Source organism: Eulemur rufifrons, chromosome 2 (genome assembly GCF_041146395.1).
Source record: "Eulemur rufifrons isolate Redbay chromosome 2, OSU_ERuf_1, whole genome shotgun sequence".
NCBI classification, from domain to species: Eukaryota; Metazoa; Chordata; class Mammalia; order Primates; family Lemuridae; genus Eulemur; species Eulemur rufifrons.
Window position 1 is genome coordinate 126,179,993 of NC_090984.1, and position 12,678 is coordinate 126,192,670.

At 57.9% G+C, this 12,678-nt stretch overlaps 1 protein-coding gene and 1 gene segment (V, D, J or C); both read right to left on the reverse strand.

The window, feature by feature from the left end:
- Positions 1-12,678, reverse strand: part of LOC138397063 (immunoglobulin heavy constant mu-like) — an 87,663-nt gene that overhangs the window by 46,311 nt on the left and 28,674 nt on the right.
- Positions 5,589-7,820, reverse strand: LOC138380928 (disintegrin and metalloproteinase domain-containing protein 21-like). The gene has a single exon (XM_069465357.1). The coding sequence runs from the start codon at positions 7,818-7,820 to the stop codon at positions 5,589-5,591; it is 2,232 nt and encodes a 743-aa protein (XP_069321458.1).

Consider the following 12,678-nt stretch of genomic DNA (forward strand, 5'->3'; position numbering starts at 1 on the left):
GTGTCCGAACCTCTGAGACGCACGCATCTCGGAGGAGCCACCCGCGAAGCAGGAGGAGCCAGAGTGCTTCCTGCTGCTGCCCCGGAGGCCCACGACTCCCGGAGAGTATTTCCCCGCGTGAGCAGGAGCAAGGACTCAAGCAAACGGCTGCTGTGGCTTCGTCTGGTTGCCCGAGTGGGGTCTGCGCGTGGGAGGTGACTCTGAACGTGAAGGCGCGAAGGGCGGCCTGTGTCCGGGCTCGCCGTGGGGGAGGAGGCAGGCTGTGCCCCGGGGGGGAGGACAGGGGCCCTCCGGGAGGTCCCCGCTCACCCAGCCTGTGTCCGTTTCCTCCACGCCGGGAAATGTGCTGATCGAGCTGGTCAGGAAGCTGCAGGTGGCCGAGGGTCAAGGGTGGCTTTGGGAGGACCGCCGGTGCCACCGCTCCCAGGATGCATGTCCACGTGCCACGGACCCCCACGGCCAGGCCCTCCGGAGTGCTGCCCACCCAGCGCAGTGCTTTTCCATTCTCTGTGAATCCGTACTGAAGTTCCGGGATATCTGAGAGCCTTAAGGCACCAGCTAGATGGGATAACGACGCTGAATTCCGGTAAAGCAGGGTACGGTCCGATGTCTGCGGTGACTCTACAGCAGCTTCACTGGCTCGGCTAACCTGGGAGACCGTGTTCCACCTGAAATAACCACACGCTTCCGAGTGCGGCTGTGAATTTGAAGCCGTTCCTGGCCCCCGGTCACGAGGTTTGTCTGTGGAGCAAGGCGAGCATTCGTGCCGAGGAGCTGAGCCTTCCCCGCGTGGTCCACAGAGCGTCAGCCCCCCGCCCCCCGCCGCTCACCTGCACGAACACGAGTGTCTGCAAAATTCCCTCGCACTGGGGCCCTCACCTGGAGGGGGACCATTGGGGAAGGCAAAGTCCACTCGGGGCCACAAGCAGAGGCGGCAGCGGGAGCTCCTCTGCCAGCCGGCGAGCTGGCCCCGTGCCCTGGTGTTCAGGTGCAAGCGGACCACACTGCAGTGCCCATGTCTCGCTCTCTGGGTCCCCTGCACGGGATTTTCCACATTTCACAACATTAAGGGGGACAAGTTTTGTGTTCCGGGGATTAACTGCATATACTGAAGTCGGGGCTCTTAGTGGCCCTGAATTTCGACCACAGAGAAATGGTTCCCACTTCTGTGGTGGCGAGAACACACCTGGGCCTGGTCACAGAAGAGCACAGGGCTCGGCTGGCAGACGGGAGGACGTCCCGTGACCAGCGGGAAGCCCCCCGCTCCAGGAAGTGGATCCCTTAGCCAATCCAGCGGAGACCTGCCCTGGGGGTCCCTGTGTCCCTGAGCCCTGCTGCCGCTGCTGACAGGGCGTGAGCGAGCCGTGGAGGAGACCCCAGCACAGCCCCACCCGCCCCCGAATAGCCCCGGACTTGTGACCTCACCGTGTGACCGCCAGTCTGAAAGCGCATAAATTGGGGATCGACTTGAGCCAGGGGTGCAGGGCTGCTCGCGGCTGTCACCGCTGGTGTCAGTGTCCGCTTCCCCGGGAGCCAGAGAGGACCGAGTGAGCCTCGTCTCTCATACACAAAGGACACCTGCCGTCGTTCTGCTTCTGACGGGTCACACCGCTGAGCCGTGCCCGGCTCCCCCGTGGGTCCTCAGCCCTCACTGGCTGACTTGGGTCCAGCGTCCCGTGAAGGGCCCTTTCCTCCGTGTCCCTGAGCGGACAGAGCCTCGAATGCAGACAGGAAACCCAGCTGCCCAGGACAGCCGTCGGGAGAACGACGTCGTGAGGAGTCCGGGTGCGGGAGCAGAGGCTCAGCAGGGGGGGATGAGCCAGAGTAGCTGCTGGACCTGAGTCGCCGGCTGCGGCGGGGACGGAGGCTGGCCCGCTGCGGGTCAGGGAGGGGAAGGACAGCACCCCCGTCCAGCTCGGCGCGTGGGGGTCCCAGGCGTCCCGTAGCCCTGCGGGGACGCAGATGTGCGTGTCCTGGACTCAGGGAGCTCACGGAGCAGCAGGGACACGGGGATGAATTCTTGGTTGGAGAAGAGCGTGTGCGACAGGCGTGTGCGACAGGCGTGTGTGGTGGGAGCGCAGTGCTAGGAAACGCTCGTCCCCGGGAGAGAGAGAATTCGGTCTCCAGGGTTAAAAGGAGCTTGTGGATATTCCTTGCGATGATTATTCTCACTGTTTTAGACATAATTAAGGAGACTCTGGCTGGAGCCTTGGCCGGGCTGTAACGCTGTGGAGAAGAACGTGGCGGTGAGGCAGCTGTGACGGAGCAAAGAGAACTGCTGAAGATCGAAGTGAGATGTTTCGCGGGTTGCCCGTGATGAACACGCCAAGGAGCACCGAGCGTCGTGGTCCGGGGGGAGAAAAGAGACAGTGTCGAGCTCTTGCTGAGGGGCTGGGGGGCGGGGGGTCCTTCGTCCTCCCTGCCCCCACCAAGAGCAGAGAATGTGCAGTGAGAGCAGAGCAGGAATTCGGGGCAAATGGCGGCAAAAGTCAGAGGAAAAAGGGACGTTGCTTACTGGAGTCATCGTGGACACGTCAGTGTGAACCGTCTGTGGGTGACGTCCAGGCCGTGGGGTTTGATGGTGCCGGACGGACGTGCGGGGCCTGGTGGTCCCCCATTTCTGTTCTCCAGACCCCGCCGCGCACCCCGCGTTGGCACGGAGGGGCCATTCACAGTGGGGACTTTTCAGACCAAAAAACAGCAGAGGATTTAAGGGTAATTGAGATTTGGTGATGGAAATACTGTTATTGGAAATCTTGATGACAAGATCCTAATGTAGAATAACAGAGAATGTCAGAAATCACTGCGGATCCCACGGCATCATTTCCCTCCCACGGTGATGACAAAACCGCTCAATATGTAAATAAAAACCCACATTAGACCTGAGTCAGAAAGGGCCCCCTCCGCACTGCAGTCTCCTTTCCCCGGCAGGTGTGTGTGTCTCCGGGGACAGGTGCTCCGCCTCGTCTCTGCGGGGGAGAGAGAGCCCGTCGGGACTCCCCTGGCTCTTCAGAGAAGAACGGCAGGAGAGGAAAACAGAGAGCGGGAGGCACCCACGGCCGGCCGGGCCCTGAGCTGTAAATCGCTGAGCACGAAACGAAACATTTACAGTGAAGAAAACAGCCACATGACGGAATATCGGAATCCCTACGATAGAGATCCGATGGGACACCAGAATGTAAGTCACAGCAGGTGGCTTCACAGTAGACCAGGCAAAGCAGAAGAGGGGGTGGCTGACCTGGAAGGTCGGGGCTCGGGGAGACGCAGGGGGTGCAGGGAAGGCAGCAGGAGGACTTGGGGTCTGCAGGCGCTGGGGCTGGGCATGTGGGGGGGGGGCAGGGGAGGGAGCTGCAATATTTGAAGCCACCAGTGGAGAACCAGGACGACCCCTCCAGCCGGTCGCCCCGGGGGGCCTTGAGCCTCATGCCCTGGGCGGTCGGGTCATTCCCAGGCCAGGCCCCAGCTCAGAGCCCAGACCCCCCGCGGCTGCCCCTCGCTCCCCTCCACGCCCCAGGGAACCTGTCCCGTGCACTCCTGCCCTCCCACGCGTGGGAGTTTACACCTGCTCAGGGTGGCCGCAGCGCCCACACCAGCACCCTGGGAACAGCCGTCCTGCCCCAGCCCCTCAGGCTGAGAAACCCCGCGCAGCTTCTGATCTGCCCAAAGGTGCTCACCCAGCGTCCAGGAATGGCTGGGGGGCAGGAGGACAGTTCTAATAGCTGGTGTCACAGTGCGCAGACGTCAGGGACGAGAATGTGGATGTCCTTGAAAGGCTGTTTCCCGGAGATGAATGGGGGGTGGTTTGCTTGGGTGAAGTGCTGACTTGTGTTTTTGGTATTTTGGTTTTCTGCATTGTGTTTACCTGACTTCAATGTGGATTTCATTAGTTCTGCTTTGTTAAAATAAGCATCATCCTAAAAGTTTACACAGCGTGAGCTATTTATGCTCAAACCACCTGTAACATTTCTTCAACAGAATCCATCTTTGCCTCCCTTCCCTCCGCACCTCGGCCCCACCCCTGAGCAGTGTCCCTGCGGGTCCAGCCTATGTGAGGTGTGGGGAAGGGACCCTGACACAGACTGTGGCATGGGGTGGGGACAGCTGTGCTCTGGGGCTGCCGTGGGGGCAGGGGAGCAGGCGGGCCGGAATCCCAGAGGCAGCTGCCTCCGGCCCCTCTTGAGGGCTGCTGGGTGCGGGGAAGGTGTGCACAGGCGGGAGGGGGGTCGCTGTGTAAACAGAGCCACGACCCCCCCGCCAGGACAGGGCAGGGCAGGGCTGGGCACTTTATTCCCTCCGCTCACTTTTAAGCGTCCCATTTGCATTCTCTCAGGAAGGGAGGAAATAGGCTGAGAGAGGCACAGCAGGGGACCAGCAGCATCTGAAATGTGGCCTGGATGGGGCTTAGGAGAAGGGTCAGAGACGGGACAGCAGGATGCGTTTGGAGACGGGGTGGGAGGTCTCTGGACAGCGTGTATCACAGAAGTACAGTGTTCACTGCGCGTGTGTTTAGAGAAATGCTGACGTCAGTATTACTGTAGACCGAGTCGTTTTCTGTGCAGGGAGTGGGAAGTGTCGTTTCTTAGCTTTGTGGGCTTCGTCTTGTAAACTTTTAATGATGTGCCTTCATTGCAATGGGAAAAACAGATATCATTTACAATTTTAATATAAAAATACTTTATGTGCTGATGCAATTATTTTCTTAAATTGCACTTTATTTTATGAAATAATATTTATTTAATTTATTTGGATACCCGGGGCATCTGCCTGCTCTTCGGAAAGCCTGGCTTCTGTTATTCGCTGCAACAGACTCAGTTTACCTACATCCTCACGTCCTTGAAACGGGGTGTGAGGAAGGGAGGGAGGAAGTGACGTTCACCCAGCTCCCGCTCAATGCCGGAGACCTTGCTGGGCATTTTGGCCTATTTACTTTTCTGATTGACGTTCCCTGGATGCAGGGTTCAACCCCACAGCCTCAGTTTCCCGCCAGGAGGATGTGGGCTCCAGGCAGCATAGCTCGTGCTCAGCGGGGTGTCTGGACCCATGTCCCTCGCACCCCAAAGCCCACAGCCACCCCGTGAGGAACAGGCAGCTTTGGCAGCAGCGGCCCCGGATTGCCCTAAAGCCACTGTGGGTTTTGAGAAGGGCAGATCACCTGGAGAACAAGGAAAACCTCGTTGCTCAGGAGCACACTTTGGAGAAATGCCACGAATGTGCCCTTAACGGAGCCGGTGGCAACTGCGACTGATTCCGGGACCAGTGACCTGAGGTCAGGACCCAGCAGTGGACTCAGGTCACCTCTCCTGGTCAGGGGCTCAGGCTCAGTCTGGGCTGCGAATGGCCCATAAAAAGATGTCGAAGACACCAACACCTGGTTTTGAAGATTTATTTCGGAGTGAGCATCGGGGACCCAAAAAGAGAACCTGCGACAGAAACCAGCGCTTCGCATTCTCCCGTGATGTGAGGGGACCCCTGAGCCTCCTGGAGACTTTAAGAAACGTGGACTTGAGCTTGGCCATCTCTCCTGCCGATTCCTTTTCCTAGATGTTCCAACTGTATTCCCTACCTTTTTACGGGGGTGCGGCTGGTGACTATTGTCCTTTGGGCCCAGGGTACGTCTTTTCCTGAGCTGTGGTCGTCTTAATAACTCGTACATTTGTGGCCACCCCAAAGAGCAGTGCCACTATCAAGGCATACATACGAGCAAAGGCCACTCTCAAATAGAGCACTGATTCCTCACTTGGTGTCACTAACCGCATTCTCTTTGGAGGGGCTCCGCTGTCTACACTCCCCCCGGAACCTGCTTTCAGGCACAGAGGAGGGTCCCAGCCTACGTGGCAGTGGCAGTTCCTCTTGTTGTTGCAAAGCCCTCGGCGACTGCACTTCTGAGGGTCACAGTCATAGTTCAGGTCCTTCACGGTCCCGCTGCAGCGATAGTTCAGACAGAACTTCCCAGGAGCGCAGGGCGTGCCGTTCCGCACGCGCCCAACATCCGTCGTACCCATCGATCGGTGCTCGTCCAGCCCAAAGCAGGGGAAGCCCGAGATGATGGACTGATGGAAGGAAACGTGTTCGTGGAGCCTGGGAAGGTGGGTGACATTGGCGCACTGCAGCCGCCCACAGAACTTGTCCTGCTTAGAACAAGCACTGAAATACATCAGCTGGTTTTGCCTGGCACAGTGTCCAAACCGGCTCTTGCCCAGGTTTAGGTTGTAGCAGACCTCGTTAGCGTTCTCCGCGCTGGACCCAAAGATCTCCTTGCAGTGCATGCTGGGGTCCGTGCAGTTGCCTGTGTAGCAGTAGCCCTCCTGGGTGCAGGGGGTTCCGTCCTGCATGTACATGTTTGGGGGGCAGCTCGTGGTGAACCCGCTACAGTACTCTGGAAGATCACATATATTCTGGATGGGTCTGCAGAGAGTCCCGGCAGCGGAGAAGGTGCAGTTGGTGCAGCAGGACCCCATGTGACAGGTGCTCTGGGGTGTCAGCTTGCAGTCGCTCTTGCAGCACTGGCTGCTGTAGCACTGCTTCAGGGAGCCGCAGTCACACTGCTCCTCTGGGTCCACCACGGAGTTGCCGCAACGAGCCTCCACCAGGCTTCTATTTAGAGAGGATATAGGCAAGTAGAAGATACAGTCCCCTTGGCCGCTGACAACTACGTTTTGGAAACTCACAATGGAGCAGTTGCTGTACGCATCTGTCAGCCCGGGGAATTTCCACATTATGCACTGAGTTCTCCTGAGGCAATAGCACTGTGGCCCGTCATAAGACATCCCGAAATTCCTCATAACGCGATTGTTGACTACGATAGCTAGCATCAGATAGTGTCTACCTAGATAACCAACATGGTGCAGGTTAGAACCAAAGCACAAGGCCCGTACTGGTGGGTCCACCTGATCATCAGTTGGCGCTTCTTTAATGATCAGCAGAGATGATACAATGACCATCCACCGCGAAAAGGTTTGTCTGTAATAGTTAAACATCTCACTTCCTGGGACCCTGTAGTCATTCATGGGGGCTGGATCCCTCTGGGTATATAGGGTTACAAGTAAAAGAAAGAAACTCGAATGAAGACCGTGAAGGAGGGTGTCAGTTACACTGTACAGTCTTATTATAAACTGGATACAAGCTGAGAAATTTGCGAACACATCATACATGGATTTGGAAATTTGAGCTTGGCTTCTGAAGCTGGACTGATGCGAAGCAAATTTCATAAGAGAGGTCCTGGGAGCCGCACTGGGGTTCACCTTGGAGAACAGGGTGTCCGCATCCTCCTTGCGTTCCAGTTTGTACATAGGTCCTATCGCGTTGTGGTCGGCCACTATCTGGGAAACGACATGTTCGAAGCTGTGGGAGTCCTTGAGGGGCTTGATCTCATAGGCAAGGTCGTCCAGCTTCATGACTCCGTCCAGGCCCCCGTAGCACGTGTCAACGGTGACCATGGACAGAGGAATCTCCTCCAGGTAGCCGAGGTAGTGACAGTCTGCAGGGACGTAGGGATAGTCCATCTGCAAGGCTCCTTGGTCATTCTGGGTCGTCACCAGCAGATGTTTGGGCATAAGAAGCTTCTTGGGCCGCAGATGGATGACGTGCCTCTGGCCCCCAAACCGCAGGCTGTAGGCGAGCCAGCCTGGCACCTGGAAGCCTTTGCCGCGGTGCGTCTCCTTCCGAGGAATCACCACCTCGGAGGACACATAGCGCCAGGAGGGACGGCCCTGAGAGCCCTGGGCCGAAGCCAGGAGTGCCCAGAGCCCAAGCAGCACCAGGGGGGCCCTGAGGGCACCTGTCCCCCTGCCAGCCTCGCGGCCTAGCTCGGGGCTGTTCATCCAGAGAGAGGGGTGACAGGGAGCGTCCTCGGGGAGGCCAGCTGAACCGGCTGCTGGGGCCACTTCCCCCAGGGAGACCGGCAGGGAACAAAGGGCCTGCTCAGGCCCCAGCCTCCCAGCCTGCGTGGTTACCTGGACGACCCAGGGACAGCAACAGTCACAGGGCGTGGCAGTGGGGGGGCCCGGACATCAAGTCGGCTGGGTGAGGTGGGAGGGGGACGGGGTCTTCTCTGTGAGGGCTCCCCTGGAAGGGGGACGGGGACGGGAGCAGGTGTGTCTCCACTCAGCACGGCTGGTCTTTTCTCTCGTTTCTGAACACACAACGCGCGGCCATCACAGCGTCAGTTACATCGTCTGCAAATTCTACTGCCCGAGTAGCAACACCTTCTTGGCCGGTTTCTGCAGGTTAATATTCCCCTCAGCATGGGTCACCCCTCCTGCTGCCCTGGCATGTGGAGGTAGACCGTGCATTTCACCCGTCCGGGTGTTGAATGTTTTTACTCTTACACATGCACGTCTTACTTGGGCTGCCAGGTAAAGTATTTGGAAACAGTTTTAACCTTTGGTCTTGGACTGAGGTTTGGTTCAGAGTTACCAGCGCCGCGTTGGGAGCAGGGCTACTCTCTCCCCACTGCTACACCACAGGCTCCTGGGAACACTCTGTGAGGACCCGTGATTACGGGGGCACCGCGTGTTCCCACCTGCCACGGGAGTGGCGGGAGTTCCCGACCCGAGCGGGCGCCGCACGTTGCCCCCACCGACCCTCCCTGTGGCCCCTCGGCCGGTCCCTCAGCTACGTGCACGGGTCCGTCCTCAGCAGAAGACACCAGGGCACCCTGTCCTTGTACCCAATGTCTGAGAACAAATGTTTCACACACTTTTTCTAATTTCATAGTTGTTTATGGAGGCAGAAAAAAATTCATTGCCAGGTAACGATCAGAAGCAAAAATTTCAACGCTCCACACTGTGAACTCTTCTTTTGCATCTTGCACGTGCAGTCTCTCTGCCTAGACTTCCGTGGCCACAGCAGCGTTGCTGTGGCTGGTCCGTGTCACTCTTTGTCTTCCGGGCCCAGCCATCCCGCAGTGGCCTTTCCTGTCCCACCATTCTGGGGCTGCAGCGTCCTCATAGATTCTGCTAATCTCTCCTCTAACACTGTGACAGTTGGACACTTTCCCTTCCCTCTACTGCTTTCTCCTGACCCATCAACATTTAACGATGTTTGCTTTAGCTTTTGTTGAATGCAGTGTAAGGACATCGTTGTACATGACTGTAATTTGCCTTTCTCTCTACCTAGGGTTCAATGGACAATATTTGGGAGATGGGCACACTTATAGCCAGGACTCAAGCATTACAAAAGCAATCCTGGGCCGGGCATGGTGGTGGCGCCTGCACTCCCAGCTACTCGGGAGGCTGAGGCAGGAGGATCACTTGAGCCCAGGAGTCTGAGGTTGCTGTGAGCGAGGCTGACGCCACGGCACTCTAGCCTAGGCAACAGAGTTAGACTGTATCTAAACAAACAAACAAACAAAACCCTCAAAAACATTTGCACCCCCCTTAATATTTTGAAATTTAAAAAAACTAAGATTGTAATTTGGAAATAATTTATAGAGAGATGGCAGATAAAATCAGAAAGTTATTTAAGTATTTATGAAATACCTACCAAGTTCCAACGCCGGAGATGAAATGGGAAATAAGATACACGTGATTCTTGCTGCTTAGGAGGAGAGACAGACAGACACACAGAAAGGTGAATACATAAGTATTGGAGGGACGAGGTGGAGAGACAGGTCCTCGCCCGGTGACCTTTGTGGCCACCAATGCCGTCTGACGCTGAAGTTCAGTGTGGAGGGAGCTGGGCAGCGAGCTTCCTGGTAATTAGTACCATCAATGGGGTCCAGAAAACCTTGGAGCTTCTTGAAAGTATGTCTGCTCATTTCTCTGGTAAACAGCATAGTTCTTCTTCAACATGTAAAGTTGGGGAAAGAACAGAGAAGCTAAATTCCTCACTGTAGAAAACAGCCTATTCCCACGTGCTAAGGAAGAGTCTCTCCCTGGGTTCGCTTCAGTGGTCTCTCTCTCGTCCCAGGTTTTGAGGCGCCACGGCGGAGCGGGGCGCGGTGTGGCTGCTCTAACCGGGTTATCTGCAGCCGGCGACCTGCTCCCTGCCTCTGTTTCTCTGATGAGCTGGGGAACCTCACGGTAAGCCAGACGGGTGTTTCCACACTGCTGAAGAGCACTGTCTACGAAATAATTTGAATAATTCGGCTTCTGCTCCTCTTTTGAGCTGGTCTTGTGGATGCGGACGGCCGGCTGATGGCTCCGGAGAAAGGTGCCCGTCCTCCCGCTTGCCCTGGGGGGCTGGGCAGGGCCAGCGGGCGTCTGCTCTGCCCACGTGGCCTCCGGCAACAGCCCAAGGGCGCAAGTTAGTCCGTGGCTGTTCCCCCCTCCATTATAATTTATACCCAATTGATATGAAGTGTAATAATGATTATGCAAATAAAAAAGAATTTTGTTGTTTATTACGGACAAAGACGTTTGGCTGCTCCAGAAATGACCGCAGAGCTGGTGGCGGCTGTGGCGTGAAGTCTGTGCCTCCTCCGAGCCTCGCGTTGGGACTAGTCCCCAGGCGGCGTTTGGGAGGGGACTGAGCTCAGGCTCCCGAATGGGTTGGAGCCTCAGCAAAAGGCTCAGAGGCTCAAGCGCACCCCGGTGTCCCCTCCAGATGAGGACGCAGCCTCCGTCTCTGCAGGCGGCAGCCCCAGGGCACCGTGGTGGAAGCAGAGACGACGGGTCCCCACCAGACGCTGAACCCGCCTGCACTTTGCTCGGGGACTTCCAGCCCCCCAAAGTGTGGGCAGTAAGTTCACGTTCACTAGAATGGCCCGGGCGCAGGCGTTCCGTGCAGCAGCCAGACACGCTGAGGCAGACGAGGATGCCAGGAAGTGCCGCTGCCGCCGCGGATCCCTGGGAACGTGGAGCAGCTTTGGAACCGGGCGATGGGCAAAGGCTGGGAGAACGCAGGTCCCTTCTAGAAAGCCTGGACAGCCGTGGGCGGGGCATTGGGGCAATTCTGACGAGTGCTGGGACCAAGCGCAGCCTCGGCCCCTGCCTCAGTGCTTTGGCCGGAACCTCGGTAGCAGCGCGGCCGCGAGGGCCGCTCCGAGGGGTGCGAAGACACGACACCGGGCACCCGGGCAGGGGCCGCCCGCCTGAGACAGCGAGCGGCAGGAGCTTGGCTGAGCTGGGTCTGTGTCCTGGTGTTCTGGTGAAGGCAGAACTTCAGAGCGAGGAACTAGGGTATCAGGTGAAGGAAATCTCTAAGCAAAGTGTTCAGGGTGCTCTCGCTTCTCTTGACAGCTTATGGTAAAACGTGAGAAGAGCGTGAATTAAAGAGGAAATTTACCATCAAACGGGAAAAAGAACTTAAAGATTTAGGAAATTCCCAGCCTGGCCATGTTGTAAAAAATAAAAAAGTGTGTGCACCAGAGAACGCCACGAGTGTTCTAGAAGGAGGGGCACCCCTCACCTACTGGGTGACTGTGGAGCTCACACAGGGACACGCACAGCTGCCAGCGCCGCCTCCCTAGTCACCAGCTCAAGACAGGGAGGAACCCAGTGGGGAGAGACAGAGAGACTTAGAGACAGGGAGAGATAGACAGAGAGACACACAGAGACAGAGATAGGAGACAAAAAGAGAGAGATAAAGACAGAGCAAGAGACACAGAGACACATAGCCAGACAGAGATAGAGAAACAAAGATACAGACAGAGAGAGACGCAGGTGGAGACAGAGAGAGACCAAGCAACAGAGACAGAGAGAGACGCAGAGACGCAGAAGGGCAGAGAGCTCAGGAGAGAAGACGGCCGGGACAGCCGCACGGACGTGGCTGACAGAGGGGGAGGCAGCAGAGGGTGGGGACCCTGCCGGCGGGAGACAGACCTCAGTTCAGGCAGGGACGTTTGCTCGAGGGCAGAGGCCAAGGCAGGCAGGGACGGGCAGGCGAGAAGGGGACGGAGGGAGAGATGGCGCTGGGGGCTCAGGTGGAGACGGGGCAAGGACAGAGCTGGGCGGGGGCACAGGCGGGGGCCCCAGTGCCTGTCACCGTGCGGCCTCAGGCCTCCTCCCTGCCCTGCTGAGCCCCAGCATCCTGTCTGCGGGGGACCCCAGGCCCCGAGGGTGGGGAGCTGGGGCCTGGCCAGGGCAGGTAGGCACTTCACGGTGGGCCAGTGCCTGGGCATCCCGGGGCCATCTCTGCTCAGCCTTCTGGGGTCCCTGGGGGCTGGTGAGGGCCCTGTGACCCTGAGCCCACTCCTCCTTCCACTGCCCTATGGCCACCAGCATGGGGCTGTGCCCTCTGTGCCAGCCTGGGGCTGCCCCGGGGCCCCGGCTCCCCACCACGGAAACAGCTGGGAACCACTGAATTCAATACACTGTCATTTGCAGGGTGGCCACCGTGTCGCTGACCCTAGGTGGGCCTGCTCTGGGGGCCAGCCTGGCTGTGCCGGGGGGCAGTGGCTGCAACTGCAGGTGGGGAACCAAGCACACTATTTCTGGAAACAGGCTCAGAGGCTGAGAAACATGATTTTCGGTGTGGAACAAACAGCTATTTGCATGTGCCCCTGAGGGCCAAGTTTGCCCAAAATGAGTAACTCCAGGAGAAACTGAGACCAGAACCCTCACACCTGCCTTGGGGGAGGGGTTTGGGAGTGGGCCCAGAGACCCCGAAAATGCAGCCCCAGAACACAGTGGAAGTGGCTCCCCTGGGCCCAGCCGGCCCCCCCACAGGCCGGGCCCACAGGACCCCCTTGGGAAGACCCCTGCAGCCCTCTGGGCAGGCCCCACCGTGCAGAGGCCG

Bases quoted from the DNA above. Each gene is read 5' to 3' on its own strand.
- LOC138380928 (XM_069465357.1), bottom strand. From the start codon at position 7,820: ATGAACAGCCCCGAGCTAGGCCGCGAGGCTGGCAGGGGGACAGGTGCC.